The sequence below is a fragment of the Numida meleagris genome, chromosome 3, assembly GCF_002078875.1.
Source record: "Numida meleagris isolate 19003 breed g44 Domestic line chromosome 3, NumMel1.0, whole genome shotgun sequence".
Classification (NCBI taxonomy): Eukaryota; Metazoa; Chordata; class Aves; order Galliformes; family Numididae; genus Numida; species Numida meleagris.
Genome location: NC_034411.1, coordinates 55,406,812 through 55,434,059, shown reverse-complemented (window position 1 = coordinate 55,434,059; position 27,248 = coordinate 55,406,812). Strand labels below are relative to the sequence as shown.

The 27,248-nt window shown below is 41.4% G+C and overlaps 1 protein-coding gene and 1 long non-coding RNA gene across 6 annotated transcripts in view; both read right to left on the bottom strand.

The window, feature by feature from the left end:
• LOC110396510 overlaps window positions 1-15,119 on the bottom strand; it is a 61,680-nt gene extending 46,561 nt beyond the window's left edge. The window contains exons 1-2 of one of the 5 annotated variants that reach the window (XR_002437017.1): window positions 1,425-3,013; window positions 1,216-1,340 (exon numbers count right to left, since the gene is read on the bottom strand). This is a non-coding gene — a long non-coding RNA (uncharacterized LOC110396510). Of the gene's footprint in view, window positions 1-1,215; window positions 3,014-4,766; window positions 5,326-14,177; window positions 14,299-14,643 lie in introns of those variants that run through there. The other 4 variants (XR_002437019.1, XR_002437018.1, XR_002437020.1 and 1 more) reach the window with 4 other exon arrangements.
• ALDH8A1 (aldehyde dehydrogenase 8 family member A1) lies at window positions 15,242-26,874 on the bottom strand. The gene is made up of 7 exons (XM_021392157.1): window positions 25,900-26,874; window positions 21,507-21,654; window positions 20,945-21,100; window positions 19,523-19,672; window positions 18,680-18,936; window positions 17,742-17,903; window positions 15,242-16,471 (listed from the first exon to the last, which is right to left on the bottom strand). Exons 1-7 carry the CDS (start codon window positions 26,035-26,037, stop codon window positions 16,019-16,021), a joined length of 1,464 nt encoding a protein of 487 aa, XP_021247832.1. The 5' UTR covers window positions 26,038-26,874; the 3' UTR covers window positions 15,242-16,018.

Sequence of the window (27,248 nt, the reverse complement as noted above, 5' to 3'; positions counted from 1 at the left end):
ACTTCCTTCCAACTACAAACATGGAATCAAATTACAAGTACAGCCCAACTTCACGCACTTCAGTATAAATCAGGAGGTACTAGGCTAAAGGGAGTGGAATTATGCTGCTGTGAAGTCCATAAAAATGGTGTGCAAGATCCTAAATCTAATCAATTTTAGTGTAACGTGTGCTAATGTCAAGATTTCTTTTGAACACATTAGATTCTTTGTTCTGTTATCTTTACACTTTTGTAACAAAAACCATATCATCACTTCATTATCTTGGCACCTGAGAAGTGTAAGAGAATGGAAAATAATACTAGCCATGAGAGAAAGAAGCTGATTTGATGCCCCTAAATTATGATTTATACTCACAGGTGAAAGGTTTGGAGATCTGTTCACTTTTTACATAGTTGTTTAATAAAACAATTTATCTGACTTCTGTAGCTAACAGTTCCACATCACTTTCTTTTTTTAACTGGCTAATTTTGTACATTGTAAGTGTATTAATTATGAATAGAACCAAAGGGCTTATCTAAATCTTTGATCTGTTCTGTGCCCCAGTTTCCCATTTGTAACACAGAGATCACATTTTTCTCACCCCAGAAGTCTGCTGGGTGATTAGTTCATTAACATTTGTAGGGTGCTTTGCATATCCCTCAAGTTATTAAATTAGATCATAGCTGATATTCCAATCCTTATTTTAGAAATCAATTCCCACATATTGGACTTCTGATAGAAAAAAAAATTACTTGGAAAACTGGGTTTTATTTCTAGATAAGCATATTCATCCAGCACAACTGTACTTGCTGAAATCCACCAACATGTCTCCCAGAAAGCTCAGCAGGAACAGGATCAGCTCCCACTTTCTCTCCTTGTCTCCAGGTTGCCTGACTCTTACCAACACAATTGACACCTTCCGATATTTCTGCATTTACATCCTTTCTTGAGGGAAATTGTTTACCCAACACTTTACAAAAAGCCAGGCTGCCCCTTTGTACATCTCTTGACAGCTTTTTTGTATACAGGAGCATTTAGACATTTCTTCTATTTCACATGAAGGGCAAGGAAGGCAGTACACCGCCAGCTTTAAGTCAATTTACATATTGAGAAGGACCGTCTGCTGCCCAACAGATATCAACTCTACTCAAGGGGAAAAGAGAACGCACAGGCTACCTATCTGCATAAGTGCTACAGAGTTCTACACTTGGCAGTGCCTACATTAAACACTCTTACCCTAGAAGTAACACGGGCATTTTCCTGTTTCATCCGCTTTTGAAGATAAATGTTGGATCCAGGTGAACAAAGCAGGAAGAAGGCACTCATATGCCAGGAGCTAATAAACAAATGCTTATCCTGCCCTGCATGAAGACAAGGCCAAGATGAACTGAGACTTCTGAAGTAATAGACAATGAAAGCTTAGGCTCAAGTCAAGAACAAATTACCTGGTAATATTTGCTTGTATATGAGTAGCCTGTATACTAGGAAAAAGGTATTTGAAAGTGTGAGGCAATGACCACTAACTCACCAGGGCCATCTGGGCAGGGTTTCATTGTTTTTAACTGCCAATGGCTTAAACTCAGGGCAACGTGACTTACCATGGTGAAGCTATTCATATGTCCATAGTTGATAAGGACAAAAAAAAAAGACTTTTCTATGAAAACAACTGTCATGCTCTTTCTTGTATTGCACAATATTTTGCTATTTTTCACAGTATATGGCAACTGTGACCTTATATTTTTATCCTAGCACATCTCGTGATTTTCTACTGTTTCTATCTACAATATAATACCAAAATAATCAATCATTAACTTCAGGATATTATCTTTGTATGCCAGATTATGGTTCCCATTCTTTTTTGCCACAGACTCTTAAAGAGGCACCTCCACTCAGCTAAATTAAAAATTTTGTCTTAAGGCATAATAATATCTCTGAGACTTCATTGTTTGACTCCAATGAGATATTTAGGCATATACTTGAATTTAAGCATTCAAGGTGTCCTCTGAGGTCAGTCAGAATTTTGTTTAAAAATAAATTTGTGGTTAACTCGGTACACAAACTTATTTTTCCAATACAATATAGCTGCTATGGCAACAATCAGTAGCGCAGTGCTTCTGGTGAAAGGCAGCGTGCTTTGATTGTTAAATGAAGATTCAAAGCTTCAGAATTAAATTGTTTTACTGAGAGCTAATGTTCCTTCTGTTTGCTCAGCAGACCGCAACGAGTCTTTATTAGCTCTGATAAGCAGCACAAAGGCAATGAGACTACAGCATGCTCTAACAAACAGCTTAGCATTGCAGAATAAACAAGAGATTGCCTTCCTGTACACCAGCCCAAAGATGAGACTATGGAGCAGACACTCAATCTACAATGAAACCATCTTTACCTTGGCAAGGAAATCTCATCCCCTTCAAAACTTAACACATAATAGACTGTATTGTGCAAATGTTATCGACAAACGGGTTATCTAATTCATTCCCATAAGCCTGTAGTTTACTGCGTGTGCACAATATGAATTTGGTTTCTATCAGAGCCCTATAGAGCAAAGAACAAATATGGCATCAACTTATCCACTGAAATCAGAGAAATAACCTCAACTAGCAAGAAGAAAAAAATGGATATGTGGGAAAGAATAAATAAAAATACTGAGGAAGACAGAATAGGAAAGGAGAAATTATCCTCTGGCTTGAATGTCACAAGCAAGTTTATATCATACAAAGATTCTTTTGCTAAATTCAGAAATGTCAGCCCTCCTAAATTACTTGCTTTAGAAATCCTCTGAAGGCTGGTCCTGGACTACATTTTTGGAATTTGGAAGGAAAACTATTCCCCAGTAGAGTGTCCCCGTGACTGAGCTGAGCTGTGGTTGCGCTTTTGCACCTTCCAACTGTCCCATCCCTTTCAGTGACCAAGCCTAGTAGAAAAGGCTCAGATGTCTTTCCTTGAAACCCAACAGCAAGAAGTATATACAAAGTCTCCGAGAGTATAGCTGGAAAAAATGGTATGCACTTTCCATAGTCTTTTCCTAGATGGATCAGTGTTTACTTCAGTGATTTCCATGTAAAATAAAATATCCTTGTTAATAAAATAAAATAAATAAGTAAAAAGTCTGAGCCATTTTAATAAGTGCTACTTCACAGTGGTTCCAAAACAGCATTTTAACTCTGCTGAACTAAGCTCTCTTTGAAAGCTTTCAAATGGGCAAACAAGTGGAAAACTATTTTGGCTCTGCTAATGAAACATTTTCTGTTAAATCAATTGTATCTCCTAGTCTTCTCCTGTTTTCAGCAGATAAAATATTTATTGCTTTTCCCCACATTCTTCTTTCATACTGCCATGCTTCTTTTACTTACAGCAACTGAGCTTGCCTTTCTCCAGCCAATCTGTAAGCCTGATAGTCCAGAGTCCAGTTCTATGCTAGTCAAGTCTTATATGACTGTGAATATCATATATCTTCCACTTAAACGGCACTTGCTTAAGTCTCATCCTATCCAGGGGAAGCTGGGGGAAAAAAAAGCCACCACAGAATAAAATTGTAATTTGTCACTAGAGGTGCCTGAATATTTAGGCAGGCACAGGTTCACATCAATTAGAGGCAAATTTCCAAAAATATGGTGTTTCAAATTATATCACACCTGGATCTGTTCTAAAACCAAACTAAAACCTCAGGGACATGGGTCCCCCATAGAAGCAACTTTTCTCCTAGAGTTTCAGTACTTCTATTTCAGATTTGCGGAGGCAAATTAAAGCAGACAGGAATAACATGATAAAAAGCTAAGAACAAATGTTTTGGATATTAGAAACAGAATCTGGTTCAAGAAATTGGTGAGCTTTAGGTAACCACTTTAAATTCCTATTTTAAAACATTGTCTTTCACTGTCTTTAGCAGTGGACTCTGATTCCAGTGGTCTAATAAAGATCAGTGGGATATGAGATGGAAACCAGTATCTCCTCCTTGTCCAGATGAAAATTAGAGAATTCCTTGGTTGGAAAACATCTTTGATAGCTGCACGGGAAAGACTCAGGAAATCATTTTTCATATATCCTGAATTAAAATTAGTGGGGCTCTCCAGCCATACACTTTGCACTGTTTAAGTGGGTATATGCAACAACAATGAAAACTTAATGTTTGCTTTTGTTTTGACATTAATCAGCTTTTACAGAAGTAGCAGAACTGTTTCATCCATTCTCTTTTTTTCTTTTGGAATAAGCACTAGATTTATACATGTGTAAATTCAATCAAAAAAAAAATTCAATCAGAACAAAATATAACTTAATACAAAACTGAAGGAAAAGAACTATGATAACTTCCCTCTCCCAGTAAGTTTTACTTAACTATCAACACATTTTGTTCAAGAATTTTTCACTTTGCAGTTCAACACTACTAAAACACCCCATAATCTTAGGCCTCCCCTCTCACTTACTGCCAAGGAGGCTTATAAATATCAGAATACATGCTTGCTCAAGCAAAAATCTGGAACACACACAATACTGCAAATGCTTTTATGGGTAAAATTTTTTGTGGTTCTTGAAGAAGAGATATCAAATGGTCTTGATTCTGCAAACTAAGGGAAACTATTCCTTGAATAAACAGCAACCAGGAAGAAAGGAAAATTCATTGCTTGGCTCAGAATTCTGTCAAAGTTGGGACGGAGAGGAGAACTCTGCTGGGGATCTCCCCAAGCCTCCTCCCATCCCACACAAATCAGTCAGCAATACGTGTCCTTCATGGCTGAATTATATTTAGAAGTTAATAAAGAATGAAAAATAGCAAATCATACACTCACTCTGCTTTAGGGAAACCAATGTGCTAGTCAACGGAAGATATAAATAATCCAGTGACACAACAAAACGCCTCATCCGGTGGCTGCAGTACAAACTGCTGTCCACTGGCCAGCAGATCCGCTGAATGTACTTCATTAATCTCTTTTCCAAAGCAATGGATTCTTTTTCTGGGAGCTAGCCCAGTTCACCAAGGAGTCATTTGTCCCCTCATCAGCTGAGATCAGTCACCAGTAAGTCACTGCTTTCAATCTGGCCTGTGTTCTTCTCTTGCGGCTGAGACTTTCCAGTAGTGATGCTGCAGCTGGCCTGCAGGAAACACCTCCGAACTCCCTATTCATAATCTGGGCAGGGCAGAGGAAGAAGAGAGCAGGCAATCAGATACACAGCGATAGAAAAAGCGTGATCTTCCTTTCCCTTGATAATAACACCATTTTCTCCCTTCAGCTTTAACCTTTCAAAAAAACATTCAAGAAGTCACGCAAAGACCTACATCCCTGTGCAATGTAGGCATAGTAACTCCCTACTCCTAAATGCCTACTCTCTAGGCAAAACCTGTGGTCCGGAGTATACATTAACAGCCCAGAGAAACTGAACAAAACCACTCAGCACAGAAGAGCCAGTAGCCAGTCTGGGTTCCTACTCTGACAACTGCAGAGATTTCTATTAAAAGCTGCATTTAGGTTCCATTAGATAAATTGGACACACTGTCCTAGGAGCAAGAAAATTACTTTTGTGTACTCAGCTCTCCTGCTCTGTCACAATTTACCTTTAGGGAACGTGTGTAAATTAAAATTTTATCAGGGACTTTCATACCATCTTCCATACAACTTTTAATATATAAGGATAAAATAGTAGTACTTCTAGTCACAAGCTTGAAGGTTTGAGGGACCTGGAATACTCTGATGTTAAATGCAGAGAGGATGGTGGACCTTTGGAGACTACAGGTTTACATGGTGGCTAAGCAGGTACTTGCAAATTGGCGATGTAAGAAGCTGCTGTCTAAATAGCATTAACTTCTTGCCTTGTCCATCTAAAGCCCTTGATGAGTATGAACCTGTGAGTCCATTCAGCTTCAAAAGTGCCATCAGGCACAAAAGTCTGAGTGAGGGCATTAAAAAAGAGTCCAGAGTGCTTACATCCTGGTTGGAGCCCTTCTGGGGGTTTCTTTGTTTCCCCAAGGAACAAAGACAAGCCAGCAAGGCAGTGTAAGCCAAGGAAATTCTGCCAAAAGGTACCATCTGTGGCTCAAACTCCTACCACCCCAAACATGATTGAAGGTGGATGGGGACACAATAAAATAAGATACGATGGGCTTGTAGGGAGGCAATCTTCATATTTACTGTTTTCCAGCTGGATTACAGGAGAAGTGTGCTTATTATGAGAAAGGTTTTTGTTCCCAGGGAGCTCCTCAATAGGGTGGAAAAAATCAGGGATTTTATTTACTTACAAGCTGCTCCTTCTGAACTCTCAGAGGAGTTAAAGCAGCATGAAATGAGGTCCAGGGTACTCTGGAAAATTGACAGATAATGGGATTTGAGGAAAAGTACAGGTGTTTATACATACACCTCAGTGGTTAACCACCATCACAAGCCCTAGCAAAAGATACATAGCTCTACAGTTGTTAAAGCAGTTTCCTTGTCAAAATGTAGACTGCAAAGACCCTGGTGCAATCCTGCTGTATAGAATGACTGTCTGTGTGTCCATCTACATTCCTGTCATGACAAAAGTGATTTTCTTTCCTCTTCCCAGGTACCTCAGAGCCAGCCACAGGCTGCATAGCCTTCTGTTGGCCATGCTATTGTGGCAGGCCATATCACATATCACAGCAGTGTAGTAGGCCAAAAGCTGGTGCTGCCTGATGCCTTTTTCACCAGTGGCACAAAGCGGATAAGCTAGGCGTCTGGTTCTTGGCAACAACACAGCTGCTGGTGCTTTTCCTGGCAGTTTCTGTCCACGGTGAGAATAAGTTTCTTCTCCTCAGCCCTAATGGCAGAGAGGAGGCCCTACAGCTGAAGTTATGGCCTGATCTGCCTCTATTTGCAGGGGAGTATATTCAGCTCCCCCAAGATGTTAGCTCTGCCAGCATTTCTTTGTAACCACGCCACATTTTACTCAGAATTATGGGTGGAGGAAACATTTTACAATAGAAAGTACCACCCTAAATATACCATGGAGCAATACATTTTAAATTACACAGAGTAAGAGCAGTGCCCCTTTGGAAACTGTAATTTCAAGGTAATTAGGGTGTTGTTGAGGAAGGAGTCTATGACCCTACTCACATTTCTTCTCAAGAACAGATGAGAATGTATCACGAATAGGTTGCTACCAAGTAGAGCCACTCCTCATTCCCGGACTGCCACCTCTGCCTTGCAACAATGGGACAAAGAGCAATTGCGACCACAGCCACCTAGTTTAAGGAGCTGACAGCCCTTTTATCACTGTGAACCTGTGGCAGGGGGACACTGGTGCCAAGAGGCAGAAATAGAAGTACTCCTTTTATCACACGAAGCGCTGCAGGCTTCATGCTGCACAATGAGGTGCCAAAAGGTCCATGGGCAGGGTGGGGAGATTCCCCTCACCTCTTGCAAAGCTCATCACTTAGTTTTGACGTTTACAAGAAGTGCAGGGAAAGGTTTCTCATTTCCATTTGTGGCGATGTGACCCTCACCTCCCAGTTCAGGACATGGTCTTTATAAAGATTACCCTGCACTGGATATATCCTGAGGAAAGGGTGCAGCGCTGTGCTTTCTGGCTGTTGTCTGAAAACATGAACTATATTAACCTTCTGGGGGCTTATGGAAGCAAAGGGAAAAATGAGGCAGACTCTGATCTTGCAAATAATGCTACCTTTAAGCAATACTTTGGTCACAATATCTAATGACTGTCTTTTTACCTTCGTCCTCACTCACTACAGTGGAGAATTGTCTCTGAGTGAAGAGCTAAGAGCCAGAGCTCCCCTACAGAGAAATAAGAGTTACTCCCATTCCTGTTGTTTCAAATAGAGGTCTTTCCCATTTTGCATGGTCTGCAGGCTCAGAAATGAAGCCTGTATGCGTTGAGTGGTCCCGTGTGGAGCCAGGACTCAACGATCCATGTGGGTCACTTCAGACTTGGGATATTCTATGATTCTGTCCTACATTCAAAGTATGGCAAACTGCTCTGTGCCACATACAAAAAGAAAAGGGATTTCACACAAGGTGTGTGAAACCCTGAGCAACTTCCAGGCTAGATAAGAGAGCACAATCCTGATTTTGCATGCTTAAGACTCCTGCTATTCTAACCAGGCAGGGATTAGTCCATGCACAGTCACTGCTTTGAGGACAATCTCATTTCTTAAATTTAACCAGGAGAATAACTAAGTAGTATAATACTGTGAATTAATCACCAAAATTACCTTAGATTCAAGGAAAAGAGCTTTTTCAAAAGAAATCAAAATCTGACAATATCCCAGTGGTAGTTCCATGAAGTACAAGTCCAGCCCTTAGTGGCTGCTTCCTTAAGCAAAATAAGCTGAGCACAATTAAAGGCAGTGAAATCCAACTGAAAATTCAATACATCTCAGAATATTGCTGTAGAGTTCAGAGATTTTTCTGTCTTGGGCGTGGATGCAAGTCAGCTGTTACTTTTTCTCTGTATTCAGGTAATACTCTACTGTTGATTTGAACACTTTCAAAGGCAAAAATTACCAAAACCTGCAAAACTTTTAATACCTTCCTTTTTTTTTTTTCCTGTTCTTTTTTCAGAACTTCCTCTGAGTCAAACTCTCACTTAAATTCCGTCTTCTTTACATCTACGGATGTAGATGAATGTAAATACCATTTACTAGTGCTTTATGGTTTTGAGGTATATAGATGGATCTAAAAGAGCCACCTATAGTGAAACAAGAGTTATCCAGATAGAGCCTGAATTAAAGAAATCTGTCCTCCCAGTAATACACACTGAAAACTTTCACTCTTACTTTTCCTATCTCAGCTCTTCTCCAGCTCATCTGTATCAGAGGCACAGCAGCCAGGGTACACTACTCAGCCCTGAGTTCCAGCAAGAGAGCACTTTACAGGATGCTTAGCAAGCACATAAACCACATTACAACCAAAGGAAGGAATAAGCAAGATTATTTAATCATAGAATGGCTTGGGTTGGAAGGGACCTCAAGGATCATCAAGCTCCAACCCCCCTGCCGCAGCCAGGGCCACCAACTTCCACATCTAATACCAGACTAGGCTCCCCAGGGCCCCATCCAACCTGGCCTTGAACACCTCCAGGGACGGAGCATCCACAACCTCTCTGGGTAGCCTGTTCCAGCACCTCACTACTCTCATAGTAAAGAACTTCCTCCTCATGTCCAATATAAATCTTCCCTCCTTCTACTTAAAACCATTTCCCCTTGTCCTGCTATTATCTACCCTTGCAAAGACTTGGCTCCCCTCCTGTTTGTAGGCTCCCTTTAGGTGCTGGAAGGCTGCAGTGAGGTTACCCTGCAGCCTTCTCTTCTCCAGGCTGAACAAGCCCAGATCCATCAGCCTGTCTTTGTAGGGGAGGTGCTCCAGCCCTCTGGTCATCTCTGTGGCCCTCCTCTGGACCCTCTCCAGCAGCTCCCTGTCTTTCTTGTATTGAGGACCCCAGAGCTGGACGCAGTACTCCAGATGGGGCCTCACAAGGGCAGAGTAGAGAGGGAGAATCACCTCCCTCTCCCTGCTGGCCACCCCTTTTCCAATGGAGCCCATGATACCATTTGCTTTCCAAGCTGAGAGAGCACACTGCTGGCTCATGTTAAGTTTTTCATCCACCAGGACTCCCAGGTCCTTCTCTGCAGGGCTACTTTCAAGGATTGCTCCACCCAGTCTGTATATATGCCTGGGGCTCCTCCGGCACAAGTGCAAAACCTTGCACTTTGCTGTCTTGAATGAACGTCATTAGATTCACCCAGGCCCACCTTTCAAGCCTGTTGAGGTCCCTTGGAATGGCATCCCTTCCTTCCATTGTGTCAACCACACCACTCAGCTTGGTGTCATCAGCAAGCTTGCTGAGGATGCACTCAATTCCATCATCAATGTCATTGATAAAGATGTTAAAAAGCACCGGTCCCAAGACAGACCCCTGGGGGACACCGCTTGTTACCGGCCTCTACCTGGACATAGAACCATTGATCACCACCCTTTGTGGTGTGTGTGTTCCTTTAAGATGGAAAGCTTCTGCCTCCCCCTCCAAAGAGTTTGTCTTCTCTGGTGAAACTTCCCAAGCCCTTCAGGATATGGCTGTACAAGGAGAAAAAACACCCTTGATAGCCTTTGAAGAATATGTCTTGCAGGTATTAAATTATATTCTGTCCATAAATTGCCTCAGCAGCAAATTGAAAAATGCTTCACACTTCTAGATGTAAGATGTGCAAAGAGGCTTAATTAGCTAAATTTGATATACTGCTTTGAAGATGGGAAGACCTCTGAATGAAGTTCTAGAAACAGATAACCAGTATTCATCTTTTCTGGTATAAAAATATAAAAAACAGATAGATATTGCCAGAAAAACAGTCCAATCATAGGATTATTCATCAAAGTTTTACTTGAAACCTCAGGGATTCTTTAGCAACTGATATTTCCAGGCTGTATCTCAGTTGGAGATGAGATTTCAGTACGTATCATTGACAGGCAATTCAAACGGGACATTAGAGTAAATATTGCTAGAACATGATAACATTTTCTTCCACATTCAAAGCCTACAATTTTGATGTTTAAACATAGAATATTTCCAACAGCTTCCTCAGAAAGTGATCTTTTTTATGTCTGTCCAAGAACATAACAGCCCAGCTAAAAATGCTGTTTCTGAAGAACAACTCTGCCCATTAAATACTTTATAACAGTGACTAACACTAGTGAGAGATCATATCTTGTAGCAAAACAGCAAGTGAATCTAAGTGGTTTGCTCATTACCAAATATTAAGAGGGAAAGAAAGATTAAGCATAGGTTAAAAACAGACAGAAATGCAACCTCTTGCTGATTTTTTTTATCTTGTGCGGAACATTCTAACCTTCATTTCCAAACTCATAAACCACAATAATCTAGCCAATCCTCAGAAAGAGTGACTGGAGATGTACTTTTCTGCTCAGCGATCAAAAACCGTGTCCCTCGGGCAAAGGGCAAGATACGGTGATTAGCAAAGCATAAGCCTACCTTCACTACCTCTTATTCCCGCTGACCTGGTTCTGATCCCACCAGGGACAATGTTACTGACTAGACCCTGGGAGGAAAAGAAAAGGAACTTGTAGGGAGGCAGACAGAAAGACTGGACTGAAACATCAGCTGATCAAAAGTGGACATCAGTGTATCTCAGCTGAGAGGAATGTGACCTCCTCTGACCCCTTCTTCTTAAAATAAGGGAAATGAATTATTTAGATGAGCCTGTAGTACTAAGCACTACAAATAAACAGCAGGTTGTGTCCTAGAGAGCTCACGAATCAAAACTACTTTTCTGTTGGGTTGCTTATGGAAAGAACTTGATCAGGAAGGCAAAGTTTCAGACCAGGTCAAGATTCTCTTTGGAAGCACATGAATCAACATCTCAGCTCACCCTTGTTACCAGAGCACTACTGCATGAACGCTACATATCCAAAGGCTCATGCACATACACACATTTATTGTTTAAAAGCAAAGCAAAGGTTTTGAAACATTTCACCAAGAAAGAAAGCAGTCTGAAGCTTACCACAGGAGTCAAGTGATTGAGAAGAATTACAGAGCACTAATAGAACGAATTCCTGTTTGAACAGTTGAGAAATATGTGCACATGGCTGTTGCAGGATACTGTTTTTCCCTTATGCCATATGATTCAAACCATAAACAAGTCCAAAGACACACATGATGCACAAAAGAAATCTGCACTGCGCATTTGAAGAATTAGAGCTGACATCTGGAAAAAAAAACTAGCTAACCGTAGGAATATATTTACAGGCTACAAAACTATCCCTTCCCCTCTCAGAGGGCTTGCAGCTCTGGTAACAAAACAGCACAGGAAGGAGGCAATTTCCTAATCAAATTTCCACAACTATCTTATCATAGTCACTCGATGTCCTCTACATGGCTCCAGTACCTCTTGCAAAAGAGTGACTGCATACAGCCGTTAAGAAGGACTGAAATTATCTGCTCTCAACTAACTCATGTGACAACATGGATATTTTAGCACAAGAATCCCAAACAGAATCCAAGGTTTACATTGAGCTATTTCTATCAACAAATATTTTGGCATTCCTCCTGAGGACAAAAGCTTGCATTTTCAGCAGGTAAACACAGTAACTCATTCAAGCCAAGTCAGTACAAAGAAGTTCATTTTAAAATTTAAGGTAAGATTAGGAAAATTTTTTTTTAATTTCCATTTTATTAAATAAACACTTGAAAATGTTATTTTGCAGCTGCAGAAAATGATACTTCTGATTGACTTCTGTACTGAGGAAGCCAAAACTGAAGAAAAACAACAAATCTCTCTATAGCAGAGAGTAAGCTGGCACTGTAATATGCAATGTTCCCAAAGGAGGAGAAAATTCAATTACTAAAATGGCAGCATAATCTTTATGTTATTATTTTAGGAACTTGGAGTTAATTGGACAAGTTTAGCGCTCTGTGAATGAATGTCCCCTTACTTCTCCATAGTAAATGGTCCATAATTACTTTCATTTCTCTGAAACCAGGAGATAGCTCTTCTGAGCCTTACTCTGACAGAATCCTTTTGCTCCCACGGGGACTTGCATAGGCTGCATCATTATAGTAATTGAGCGCTTTACAACACCTCTCATACACAGAAATGTTCTTTCAACTTGCACATAACCGTACAGAGCTCCACACGCCTACACATCTGCAGTGAAGTTGCACGAGTACTTACATTTTATACAGTTTAGCATCTCTCCATCTCCTTAAACAGCATGCTCCTAACTGGTCATAGCACATTCAAAGCTGAGACAGCCTTGTGCCCCCTTCCATGGAAGCATTTGTGCTTTCTTGGAAATGATTAAGGCCACCCTGTGCCAGAAAGAGGCATCATTAGCCAGGCTCTGCTCTGGTTAATTCACTTGCTGAAGAGAGAGGAGGTCTGCAAGATGTGCTCCATCACCTCCCCTGTTTTAGAAGAGAAAACTTGCTCTTTGAAATACCAGCCCAGCAGTGTTGCAGCAGAACTGATTTGACTGAGTTGTTGTTCTCATACGAACTGAGGTTCACTCATGACCTCCAAATCCTTTTCAACTGCTCCTTTTCAGGACACAGCACTGTACGCACACAGTTTCTGGAACCATAGCTTTCCCTTCAGCAGCAATAATATGCACCCAGCTAACTCAGTTATCCAATAATATTGCAGGACTTCCTTCTTCTCTCATTATTCACCGCTCTCCACCTAATCTCCAGCTGTTGCCAGTGGGGATTTTACACATTCTAGATCAAGAAAGCTAGTGCATAGAGGTTCCTAAGCACAAGCATCACCCTCGTATTACAAAAACAAATGTCTGAAATGGAGAAAAAGAGACTTCAACCAAGGAAATCTCCCAGCAACCAGGACTTTCTAGGACTATTCTGAGCCCACCTTAGTCCTTGCATTCAGCTTTCTATAGCATACTTAACTACTAACTAAGATGGAGACTGGGACTCAGGTCTTCCCGCAGGCTAGGAAAATCACACTCATTTTTAATTTTTCACTGTCTCACCACACAGAAAATCCGTAAGTTTTACAAGAAACTTGAGATCAAGTACTCAGGCACTTCAGATTACATCCCTCCTAGAGCTGAGACAGGTGTAGAGCAAACATGCTGCCACACGGGGCAAAAAGTTATGCCTGAGCCCTGAAGACAAGCCTGGCAGGAAGGTCCTCTGGATCTTTCTGTACCTTTTCTTTCTTCCCCTTTTTTTTTCCCCTTCAGTTGGAGGAAGAATGTCTTTGAGATAGAAGATGAGACTCTACCCATTAAGCTGAATCTTAAGATATATATTTTTTTAAGTACAGAAGTTCAAAGGTAAGATTTTAAAACTAGCCTAGCTTACATTTGAGTTCCGCATGCTTTAGTTAAGTCAGGCATGAAACTTCATTTGACCCAATAAGGCAAGAGTCTGAATTCCATTTTCATCACTGGGAATTAGGAAAAACAAGAAGTATTTGTAAGAATTATAAACACTGTGGGAACAGGGACTTACTTAATTTCATTTGAATATAAACATTAGAACTGATCTGCATCCTCTCCAGAGCACGCCCAAGGTCTCCCCCTAAGCAAAGCTGTTTTCAAGCATTGTACAATAGCATGTTTCATGCTAAGAAAAAGACAAAAAAACATGCTATGCTAATTGAGAGAAGCAAACTTTGGGAAAAGTCTAACTATCCACCCATGCGAAGCAATCATCTCACTCCAGTGAGATAATACAGTGCAAAACAGAACTGTACTCACTCCGTTTGTAAGAATTAACAGATGGAGCAACTGTTCAGGCTTTACATAACAGTAATTAAACAAATCCTCACAATGGCCACATGATTTCACACACAAGCCAGAGCAGTGTGCTTAAAAAAAAAAAAAAAAAAAAAAAGCTTTGCTGCTGGGTTGGAAAATTCCAGGTCATACAGTGCAGCCAGCTCCACGAGCCTGTCAGACAGGTGCTTGGGATGTGCCTGCCTCATCCGTTGGGATATTCTCCCCATTGCCCTCCAGAGCTGAGAGTAGAAACACTGAAGCAGAGCAGCTGCAGAGGTGGCTTTCATCATCTGCAAGACAAAATTCTTTGGCCAATTTGTAGGACAGAAGAGAGGCAGGCACACAACTTGCTATGCTAGAAGTCAGTCTGAATAAAGAAAATATAGGAAAGTTCTTAAAATTTAGCATGTAAGCACCACCATCAGCACCAGCAGGCCTCCCCTACCTCTATGCAGTCCTGGACACAGAGATGATCAAATGGGGCACTCTAGGAGTTCACCGCAGGGAACCCACATCAGTCATGTTGATCACAGAGCTAACACTCCCATAATCCTCACATATGGGTCCCCACCTGCTGCTCCACCTAACTGTAAGACATCGTGAGCTAGAAACACACAAATGATACACAGGTTTTTATCTCGCATTTTGTCTAAATCCGAGCCAAAATTAACTCCTGAAAGAAAAAATCAGCTCATTAAAACTGACCCCTGACCAGACCAGGTGGGGGAAGGAATCTGCCTAGACCTACAAACTGTGTAAAAACCATCTGCTCTTGTTGAAAATTCCTGCCCCCCAAACTAAAGAGGCATTTGCAAGTTTCTTTCGCTCTTTCAAACAGGATTTGTAAATAAAACAAAAGCTTATAGAAAAATTGCAGAGTAACACATGCACAAATATAGTGGTTAATTCACTTCCAAGCAAAATGTGCGACTGAGGGTTTAAAAAACAAAGCAGGTGTTCTGCTGCCATCACATGGTCATGAATATGCCTAAACAGATTTATAAAACGAATTGTTAATGCTTCTTCAGAATACATCACTTCACTAAGCCTATCATTCCAACAGCTAGTTCTCTTAAAAGTCATTTCTAGTCTCTCCTAGTGAAGAATAATGCTCTGTTCTGGACAAATCAGTGATCAGGGATATGAAAAACATCATCACTGAGTCCTAGAAGTGACAAAAGGCTGTAATTTCAGAACAGTTAGAGAACAAGTGTCAGGATGTTTCAGCAACATAATGTAAACCATGTTATAATTAAAATGCTTATTGCCTCTGTATATCATGAGAATCTCATGACCCCCTACTTCAATACCACTTAAGAGATTAAAGGTACTGCCTCAGGCATTTAGTGTGCTATAGCACCTGTCCTTGCCTGACATTGATGAAGCATAAAATGGATTGGTATATGGAACTTGCTATTTATAATGGAAATGGGCTGATTCTCAATATATCAACTTCTCAATGTACTTTTATCTTTGTCCCTTACCAGCCACAGGCACAGTTGTACATCATTTTTCTCCAATCTGCTTTATAGGGAAAGATTTCTGAGATCACAATACTCTAAAAAGATCATACACAAGGGCAGGATGACTGAGCAATCTGATTTGGAATGGGTTGATTGTGGAGATCACGCCAATTATCTCATCTAATGAAAGGCTACATTCAACATTAACATTTGAGTGTCTGTTTGAGCCATCATTGATGTTTCTTGACAGAAGTCCAAGGAAAAGATGTCCTTAATAGCAGTCAGTATTCCAGAAAGCCATTTAAGGTAACGCAAATTAGTAATTTATTTTACCCTAACATTTTTCCATTATTTTTTTCAGTGCTTTATTGTGATGGTTTTGACCTCAGTGAAGAACTCATAGGAATCCTTTGCTCCCTCCCTTCCTACACCTGAGGCTTTCATCCCACCAAATGGCAGGTTCAGATCTCTAACAAGCCAGCAGTTGGTCCACACCAAGCCAGATTGCAGCCTTTGTGCCACTCGGTGAATGCGTCCCACGTTGCTGGACCACACAGTGGCTGCAAGGCCATATTTCACACCATTGGCTCTTTTGACCACTTCTTCTTCTGTATCAAATGCTACCACACATGTCACAGGACCAAAAATCTCTTCTTGCATGCAACAGGACTCATCTTTGATTTCGGCAATAATGGTAGGCAACATGAAATAGCCTTTCTGGTTGCCAGCTGGGAGAGTCAAGGAATCCACTCCCTCTCCACAGAGGATTCTGGCTCCTTCAGCCTTAGCTTTCTTCACATAGCTCCTCACCTGAGGAAACAGCAGGAAATTATCATTCCTAAAGGACAACATTCCAAGAGCCCACCTCTCCAGTCTGGCTAAATCCCCAGGAGTCCAGGAATATCTCTAATAGCATCACACTGCTGTTACTTCCCTTCTAATGGCAGAGGGGTATTCCCCAGCTTTTTAAAATATATTTCTGTAAAAGCCTAACGGGCATCACTACTGACCCTTGTCAGTAATTATTCTCAGAATGGTAGGACCCATGGTGAAAACACAAATGCTCCCAAAGTACTCCTCCCTTTTTCCAGGAGTTTGGGCAATTTGACATATCTTCTGTGCCATGGTTCACTCATTACTTAAAGGGATCAGTAACATTTTCCTGCCTCATGGGCAGGCTTGTTGAATGTTTACATGGCACTAGGATGATAAAGCCATGAAGTCTATAGAAAATGTCATCAATAAGTAATTAAAGCTGTTCCCATGGCTGCTGCGATTCATATGCTATACATAGGACATGCTGTTGGATCTTCTACTGCTCCAGAATCTTTGTTCTGTTTTTCTCCCTATAGAAATACCACAGAGATAGCACTGTGCTTCCTTCTCTTTTTCTTCTTTTAAACACCTTTGTATTCTAGACACAGAAGTCCTCTATGGTGCCACCGAAGACCTCAAGCAGTGGGTGTTTCTACCACTCAGCAATAGAACAGGCTGGAGAACTTGCTGAGGCCTCAAGAAGTATGACAGAGGTTTGGCTTTCTCCCTCAGTTTGTGGTTGTTTACACTGATTGTGTCAGTTTTGGGGTCCAAACATCTGCCCTCCTGAACCGTGGCTGAAACCACAAAAAGTCATAGAGGCAGATATAATTGTGCGTTGTCTCAGTTGTCAACCTACACCCATGCCATTCCAAATTCCTGCTAGCAGGATGTGCAAAGAGTGATATAAAAATAAGAGTTTTACCTCAGTTAATTTTCTTATTAAGTGAATAAATGATCTCAGCAAATGCAGTCCTAACATACATGAAAATGTTGTTGAGCTGTAAGATTAGTCAGCATAAATTCAGGATTTATATCTATCCACTTTGAGTTTTTTACACTTCAAATGAGAAAAAAACTGTTATTTTAAATTATTTTCTGCATGGAGTTGATTTTTCCAGAGTCGTCATGTGATTCCAAGCCACAGGCAACAGAAACCTTACCAAATAAATACCTTATAATGCCTTTGAATCTTAATTGCCTCTAGAAGCACCTTTAGTAACCCAACAAAAGGTAAGATCAGATAAACTCCATTTAATACCACCTTTTCTAGATGTTCTTTACTTATTAGTGCTCCCACGTCGACAGTAGGATCTGAGGGGTTCCCAACCTTCCACTTCTTAGTCTCTGCTACAAATCTCTTCACAAATTCACTGTATATGCCCCTCTGAACAAAGATCCTGGAGGTGCAAAGGCAGATCTCTCCCTATCAAAACAAAATCAGTTCATGTTACATTGTACTACTCTCCTGTACTAGGAGTTGCTTCCCAGGATGAGACTTGTGTTCCTGCATGCTCAGGAGTGCAAACGATATTCACAACACAGCAAAGCAGGATTTTTCCCAGATCAAAAAGGAAGAAAGAAGACAACACAGTAATAACAGGATTACACAGTCATTCACTAATGTAAGCAAATTTGGTTTTTTTCATTAATAACATTCTATCTTCTCCAACATTTTTCATAGGAAATGAGATTTCCATTTCTGACTGATGCCTCTCTTCATTTCCTAAAAATGCTACTCTCATGCCAGGCTATTTTTCTGAATGCTTGTCCTGATACAGTTTTATGGCTTTGGCAATCTCTCCTAAGGATGGGAACAGAAACACTGATAGAATTTAGGGGGAACTTCCTAATTTAGTTTCAGCAAATCAAGTTTTCCACTTAATTGGAGGGAGGAATTTAAAGCAACTGCTTCCTGGAAGAATAAAGGATATATCTATTGTGAAAAGGATAAGGATACTTTTTTTTTTTTTTTAACCTCCAATGGAGAGCCGTAGAATGAGCACATTCTTATTTTACTTCCCTGGTACTGGAATAAGGTAAATAATCTCATACTTTTTCTACTTGGAATTTGCTCCCAATCCAGAACCTGGAGACAGACCTTGTCAGTTTAGGATTTGGATTCAAAGGTACAGACACGTGTGCCACGCTGACACATGCACGCCTCCTGCTGCAAACACACAGTATAGAGGTGAGAGGCACCTGGTTGGCAAAGCTGGACCGCAGGGTCGTGGGGATGCACTGGCTCAAGTCAGCATCGTCAAAGATGATTGCAGGGTTTTTGCCTCCCAGCTCCAGAGAAAGCTTTTTGCAGTGCGGAGCGCTCTTCTCTGTGATCCGCTGGGCTGTGAGCGTGCTTCCCGTGAAGGAGATGAGGGGCACATCGGGATGGCAGACGAGGGCTTCTCCTGCCTTGGCTCCCGTCCCAAACACCACGTTCACCACCCCATGGGGCATCCCTCATGGGAAGAGAAGCACAAAGTAAGCACACCCTCCTCTTGCTCTGCAGGTTTCAGTTGCCTGTGTTTTGTCCCCGGATTTAGAAAATCATTACTGACGAAGAGTGACCCTCAACTTAGGTAGCATGGTCACAGGTTAAACAATAAAACCAGTTCTACCAATCAGTCAAGCCTGCCCAACATCCACCACCAGTGACCCACTTTTCAGTTGTTCTGTAACAGGGAAGAAGCAGTTATCTTCCCATTTTCTAAATGCAGTCATGAGAGTCACCAAGAACTGGTTCTCACTCTCTCATGCTTTTGTGATTCCTTTGCTGGCATTGTGGACATAGGAAACCCCCACAGGGAGGGCAGGAGTGGGGAGAGAGATACAGGAAGACTTTTCATGAGAAGACAGTGAAAAAAATCAAACAGGGAAATAGCTGGGGTTGGGGAGATGGAATAGTATGATCACAGGGAGTGCTTTTCACTCTACAGTGATATTCAGTTACAACAAACTCAAGTTTTCTGAGCATTCTGATTTCTGCAATGAAATGTTGCAGGAAGTCCACCCCATTCATCCACCCTAATATGCTCAGGGATTTACCTGCTTTCTCCAAGAGTTTGCACATCATCCAGGCTGTGACAGATGTCATCTCACTCGGCTTGGCAACCACGGTATTTCCACATGCAATGGCAGGAGCTATTTTCCAGGTCAGCAAATACAGTGGCAAATTCCAAGGACTGATTAAACCAGCTACAAGGGGAAACCACAAAAGACAGGAGCACGGTTTACTGGGATACAAAACTCAACCCTCTGTACTCCAGCATCTACATATCAGTTCAGATTTCGGAAGGGAATTTGGCTATGGCTTGTATTTCCAGACAACTGTAAAAGAAATTTGTAGCTAGAAGTCTCCTTCACAGGCAGATCATTTTAAAAGATCTATGCAAATGACCCTAAAGCTGATCTGCTGGACACTGAGTTTTGCAGCTTCCCTGCGGCAGCAGCTTATATTCACAGCATGCTTTTCATGGTTTTCCAGGAACACTGAGGCAAGACTAGCCATGAAAACTGTTCTCATCAACTGGTCTGTGGTAATTTTCTGTGTCAGCAAGCCAAAGCAACCTCAGCTAGCCCAGATCACTCTTGCTTTATGATATTCTTTGGAGATTTCTTCCCAATTTTAGTATTAAAAAGAGCATGCACAGCACACAGTGCATATTTTCCTGTTTCCACAAAAATAAAGCTGCCGTTTCCACAAATCACTGAATTACTAGGTTGTTTTTTTTTTCAGTAACTGCCCTTGGGAATACTTTTCCTTTGCATATTGATCGGAAAAGTTAAAAAGAAATCTGTAGGGCCCACTAGCCTCGCCAATTTTGTCTTTTTTTAATAATTCAAACTTGAATTCAAAGCATTTATACATAATTACATCAACTGTATAACAATAGAATCCTTATGACTCCATCCCTCGTAAATTCAGCACAGCCACTTTATATCTAAAGCAAGAGCAGCATCTAGCGGCGCAGTTCAGCAATTCCCCGGCTAAAAGGCAGCTGCGTGCTTCGGCCTGCACTGCGTGCTGCTGCTGCTTGGTCTTGGGTAAATTGATGCCTGGTGTCAGAGAAAGGCTCTGCACGAGAAGGTGGTGGGCATGGCACAGGCTGCCCAGGGCAGTGGTCATGGCCCCAAGTGCTGGAGTTCAAGAAGTGTTTGGGCAGTGCTCTCAGACATAGGGTTTGGATTTGGGGTGGTGCAGTGTGGGCCCTACACTGGACTCAATGATCCTTGTGGGTTCCTTCCACCTCAGGAAATTCTCTCATTCTAGGCACATTTTAAGGCATCACATAAACTTTCTATCTAAGGCAAAGCAGCATAAGTGAATTTACATGGAGTTTCTCATGATTTAGCAGACCAGTCACGTGTAGCACTTGACCCAGAAAAAATAAATGTTAGATTTAAAAACTCCTCTCTGTTGTCTCAGGCAGACACTGCCCAGTTTTCCGTGCTCCAGGAACACCATACCAACTCCCACAGGCGCCCGTGAGGTGTAATGCACACAGCCAATGCTTGCCATCTCGGTGCACTCTGTCGTGTGATGAAGGATGGAAGAGGCAAAGAATCGGAAGTTATATACTGCCCGAGGGATGTCCACTGTTCTAGCAAATGTAATCGTTTTTCCTGAAACAAAATCAAACAAACTGGTGTGATATCAGGGGGAGAAAATAGCTCATCTAAACACCACTGAGAAAAAAAGCTTTAAATTCTGCTTTGAAAACTGTAGTTTGTGTGTTTTTTGGGGAAATGTCTTTTGTTCTGCACCCAGTTAGTGCCTGGCACAGCACAGTCATCATCAATAACAGCTACCCTGTAGTACTGCATCACAAACACGTAACAACTCCAGTCAATGCTTAGCAATTCTGACAAGCAAGCCTTTGAGTGCCACAGGAGTCCCAAATCAGTGACTTCTACAGAAGTTACCCTTGTTCGCACCAAAAGCTCACGTATTACTAAAAATCTTGACCATATCCTCCATTCGGATACACACTGAGACACTATATTTGACATCAATAGTTTAGATTTTTACCCTGATCCTTTGACTCTGCTTGGGCAAATGCTTCCAGGTCATATTCAATCAGGTCTGCCAATTTGTTCAAGATCTGAGATCTTTCCAGTGGGCTTTTTGAGGACCAAATTGGGAAGGCATCTTTGGCAGCTCTGACTGCAGCTTCCACCTAAAAAGGCAAAAGATCAATAGTAAATATTAATGAAATGCCTCAGAAAAAATGTCAAACAATCAGCAGATCTGCTCAAATTTGAGAGGTAATAATTCAAACCACGTTTCTGGAAACACTGAATCTCTTCAGATATATGACTTCTTCATTTTCATCTTCTCAAGACACCATCCCTTAACTCAAGAATCGCTATTGATAGTTCCTGTTCTTGATATTGATTTTCACTGTAACTCTTGCTTTTCTTCTCAACTATTAGGCAGCACTCCAGGCCTGGAGGAAATACCAGACAAGTCAGCTGGCACCAGCAAATGCCATTGGTCCAGCTCATGCAGAATCTTGTTTCTCATGAGGGGAAGTGCAAAAATCTCCCAGAACATAAGCAGCTTCACCATACATGTCCACAGTTTGGTCTTGCCAGAAAGGACATCAACTATGAAAATAATGGCTCTGGGAAGGAATAGACTGTACGCTCCGCTAACCTTTGATTTCCTTTCTCACCTCCCCCAGTTTCGTTCAAGAAAGGATTGAGAATATGTCTATAGAAGAGTCGCTCAGAGGAAAAAAACAGTCTTACCTGATCACAGCTACCTAACAAAGTCCACAGGTATGAAAAATCATTACATGCGTTTATATCAATGCATACCTGTTTTGCCAGCATTTTGCCTGAGATGTACATAACTTCTGCATGGTCCATCAGCCTGACTTTTCTGAATACTTGCAGAATACCAGCACTTCTCTAAAAGCAGAGTAGGCTTCAAAGGGTTAAAATTAAATAGAAAACTCCCACCTTCATCGATCTTTTCCTCAGGGCACTTGAAGGAAAATTACTTAGATCTATTGATTGAGCAGTTCCTTCCGGATGCTGTTCACCAGTCTCTCAAGGTTACTAGGATGGCTACCAGCACCTTTCTATATTTTAATTAATGGCATTATTTCCCATTTTTTGCTTATGTATTACTTAATTGCTTGTATTGTCTAAATATGCACCAAGGTGGGCTTTTAGCCAAAGCTGTCTTGGTTGGTTTCCCATCATTTTTGCTCAAAAATTTCTTCAGCTTTGGGAAATATACCCCAGTCAGTAACTAGAAAGATGTTGATAGAACATAAATCAGATGATTAAATCAGATGATTCTAGGCTCTGCTAATGCTGTCAGTTCTGGCTCCTGTGCAATTGCTGAAGACTGTTTTCTGTCAATTCCACAGAACTGATTTCCAAATTTGCGCCTTCAGATAATGATGGGTGTTACAAAAATCATGAAGTAATTTATAGACACTCCAATGATGTTTTTACGAAAGAGCATACATAAGTTCAAACACGTGGAAATCCTGTTTCTTTTTTTCCTTCTTTCCCACCCCCCACCTCCCTCCCTATTCACAGGAGAATTTACAGGCTCCCTCAAACGAGGGCCAGAGCTTGAGGGACAGGATTATATGGTATGGAGGCCAATGGGAAATAAACTAGCTCACAAAAGTCACACAGATCACTGGCCAAGCCCACAAACCTAGACTCTGGCCTTTAGGCAGAGTTCAACAACCAAGCAGCTGGAGGAGGGCCAAAGCAGGTCCGGGAAAGGGGAACTGCAGCTTCTTGAGTAAGTCAGGTGAGGAGGGCGCCTACCCTGAAAAGGTTCGTCCCCTATGAAACAAAACCACCTCTATTAACTAACTTGTTCTTCCACCCTCTCGTCATTAGGTGCCATTGTGGTGCTGCTTCTCATCTGTTCCCTCTTTTGCTGCCTGTACCACCTGGTGCTTCTGTGCTCTAAGAGACCTGATGCGAAGTTTGAGTCATCTGCACTTTTAACCCTCCAGCAAGTTTAGAAGGAAGAAGAGGTTGCATCTTCACAGAGAAGCAGAAAATTGGCAAAGGAAGGAATGAAGTGGCAGTGGACTGGCCTAAAAAAGCAAGAGGAAAACAAACAAAAAAAAGATTATCACAGAATCATTAGAGTTGGAAGGGACCCTTAATGGCCATCTGCTCCAATTTCCCTAAAATGAACACCTACAGCTAGATCAGGCTGCTCAGAGCCCCTCCGGCCTCACCCTGAACGTCTCCAGGGACGGGGCTTCTGCCACATCTCTGGGCAACCTGTGCCAGTGTCTCATCACCCTTATCATAAAAAACTCCCTATATCCAGTCTAAATCTCCCCTCTTTTAGTTTGAAACCATTTCCTCTTATCACCACAGACTCTGCTAAAGAGTCTGTTCCCCTTCTTACAGCCCCCCTTTAGATACCAAAAGGCCGCTCTCAGGTCTCCCTAATACAGAATTAACACAGAAGTAGTAAGAGGGAACAAGGGTTGTAACAGTTTAACTAGCAAAAACAAGTTGAGCCACGAAGAAGACATGCATAAAAATTCAACTATGAATTTGCGTCTGAAACACTTCCTTCTGCTTTCCTCCTCTGCACAAGAATGACACAGAGCACACAATTCAGAGCTATCATAAAAGATTGATACCAAAATACACAAAATACCCCTTGCAACATGATGCCTGCTTTCCCAGTGGATGATGCAAAGGACTTTAAAAAGAGATTTTTTTTTTTTTAGAAGAGATTTTTGCCAGGTCTTATCAGCTCCCACCAGCTTGTCTTTTGGAGATGTAGGGCACCTGCTCAAGCTTGCATTGAGTTTTTTTAACAGAAACTGGCTGACACAGCCCTTGCCTTTGGCCGGTGTTGAATTCCAGGATCAGAAACAGGTTTGCCTTTCGTCTCCACTGTGTTTTAAGTTTCCAGTGAAACCAATCAAAATCACCACCAGGATGTTGAGCCTTGTTAGAAAACAGCATCGAGTTCTTCATTGAACCTGGACCTTGATGCTTATTTTGCAATCTCCAGATAACCTCTAAGCAGGTTGATTTCACTTTCTCCTCCAGCATATTCCACTAGTCACCAGTGGATGCCAGCTGTGCAAAGCCCACTCTTTGATACAGCTGCCTAAAGGGAGGAGCAAAGGACTTGTCAACTTTACAGGACCCAAACACTATGTACGGCACAACCCCTAAGCTGAGAAGAGAGAAGCCATTGTTCCTCACACGTATCTGGACTCTATCTCCAATATCTACAGCATGGCCAGTAGCCTACTTTTGTTAAGTTGTTCTGGCATTCTCACATCTCTCTCAATTTTATGATTCTGCAAATAAATGAACAGGATGATTTGCACCTGCACATCAAAGAGAAGTCTTTCCAGGCATAGTTAGGGCTGGCTGGAGCAAACTTTCACAGATGTATTCTAGCAAACCGAACCTGTTACACTTTAACCCTTGGTCATCGGCATCTAGCAAATATTTACCCAATTGAAATTACAGTGCAAAGGTTTCTGCTGAAAGAAGCAAAGAAATGTCTGCAGGGCTGAAATGCAAGTGAACAGCTACATAGCAATAGCACTTCATTTTAAAAAAAAGAATGTTTGGAAAATAAAAACAATGTAAACTCTTAGTGTTTTCCAAGTCTTTTACATACATTTTCTAATTGATTCTATCCTTGCCAAACCTGAACCAGTATGCTAAGCACTTCTAGGTCCTTATAAAGTGGCATCAGTGAAGCTGCAGCAACCCTGATGAATGTTACATTGACATACAAAAGACATTCATCCCATCAGAGAGCACAGGACTAGGAAACACCACATTGATGCAGAGGACAGACTGCTTTGTAAGGAAATGTATACACAATGCAGCCACCTCACCATCTTTCATATCCAGCTGCTAATACCAAAGCCAGAAGGGTCTGAAGCTTTATACCATACTGCAGGGGAAGGGCCAGAATGCCAAAATCCTTTTGAAGGACAACTGTAAATGATCAAGACAAAAGGGCAGAACACATTTACCTGCACACAGTGCCTCTAAGTTTATTCTATAAGAGGTCAATAACCCTTTTCTCTCTCTTCCTGTCTGTTTGCACTTAGTGCCAGTCTGAGCATTACTGTTAATTTACATACAAGACATCCCTGTGTGAGCTGAAACAGCTCTACTGAAGGAACTGAATCTTGTTTGATTTACACTGGTTTGTAACTCAGTCTATTACTTTCTAATTGCAAAATGTAAGAATAAATAATAAAAATCAGTATTTGCTGCTGCAGCAATAAATTACACAATGCTACAACACAATCAAGACCTTACTCATTTAAGTCTTAGAAGTCTTTATCTTTTACATTTGTCTTTTCTGATCTTTTGCCTTCCAGCCTCTCCCACTCACAACATCCATTTCACATTTTCACCTCTTTGTGCACTTGGATAGTACTCACCTCTTCTTTGCCACTGTCTGGCACCCTGCAATAGACATCTCCTGTGGATGGGTTATAGGAGTCTATGTAGGAGGAACAAGGAACAAATTCGCCGGCTATAAAGTTTTCCAGCACTAAGCGAGCCTCTGAGTAAGCCATTGTTAGCAGCTTGCTTCATCAGTGATTTTTTCCTAAGAGGTGCCAATTTAGATTCATAGTTCAGTGCGTATTTGCACACCGAGTCTGAACTCCTCCCCCCTCTCTCCGTCTTCCCTGCATCGCTCACTTGCAAGTCAGAGGGAACTACTGCAACAGCAGCAGGAACAGAGGAAAGGGTGGAAAAATGACCATCTCTGTGATTTACTTTCCCCTCTGCTGCAGGAGTTAAAGCAGGGAGGCAGGATAGATCTAATATCTATGAGTTTACTTATCTCTATAGGAAATAAAATGCTGAAGAAAAATGTTCCCTATACCAGTTTTTCAAGCTACAGCCTGCAGAAATTCCTTTTGCAACAACTGCACAAAATAATTCAAGACCTAAATACCTCACCAGGGACCTGCTCCTTACTATCGGCAAGCACAGAGAAAAGAGGCTTGGACTACTTTGTCTGCAGCTCATTTGCTTTATCATCAATATTTGCCCCTGTAACCTCCAAAACAATAGTTCTTCCAGGGTTTTAACACATAAGAAACATACCTTTTTTCTATCAATATCCTCAATCCAAGCAATACAAGCAGAAGCCCTTCAGGTAAAAAAACCCACAAACACTGAGAAGCATGATCCTGCCTAGTTGCAGGCACTTTGTGGCATGTTGTCAGAAATCCACACTAAAAAAACCAGCAGCAAGACACCTACTTTCATGTTTCCCTTCTTAGATATTCCAGTAGAAATATTTTACTATAGACAAGCCCGTTACATACAATTAAGCTTTGCCTTAACTTCTCAAGAGCACAAAGATCCCAGTAACAACTGTTTAAAATACATCTTTCTCCAAGAGAGAACGCTTAGACAACTGAATGGCTCTGAGATTGCATGCCATCTCCTTGCACTCTACGCTGACTAAAACTGCTACATCTGTGCTAAACAGCAGTATGTTAAAACCAGGAGACTGTCAAAATCTCCATCCAGAGAGCTAGAAAAGAGCTAGTTTCAAAAACCTAGAAAGCTTTTGAACACTAGACCACTGCTACACCTTAAAACTTGTTGTGGACCAAGGTACAAACAAATTTTGATTGAATATAGTTGATATGGCTTCGTTGCCCAATAACAGGCCATTTATTCATCAACCAACTGGAGCCTCTGGGCAGAGTCCAAATCAGAGCCAAAAAGCAGCGCATTATGTTGAAACTGGGTTAGGCCCTGTTGCTGG

Bases quoted from the DNA above. Each gene is read 5' to 3' on its own strand.
- ALDH8A1 (XM_021392157.1), bottom strand. From the start codon at position 26,037: ATGGCTTACTCAGAGGCTCGCTTAGTGCTGGAAAACTTTATAGCCGGC. The intron at 21,101-21,506 runs GTAAAAATCTAA...ATTTTGTTTCAG, and splicing joins AGCAGAGTCAAAGGATCAGG to GAAAAACGATTACATTTGCT. The intron at 19,673-20,944 runs GTATGGTGTTCC...TTCCCCTTGTAG, and splicing joins ACGGGCGCCTGTGGGAGTTG to CTGGTTTAATCAGTCCTTGG.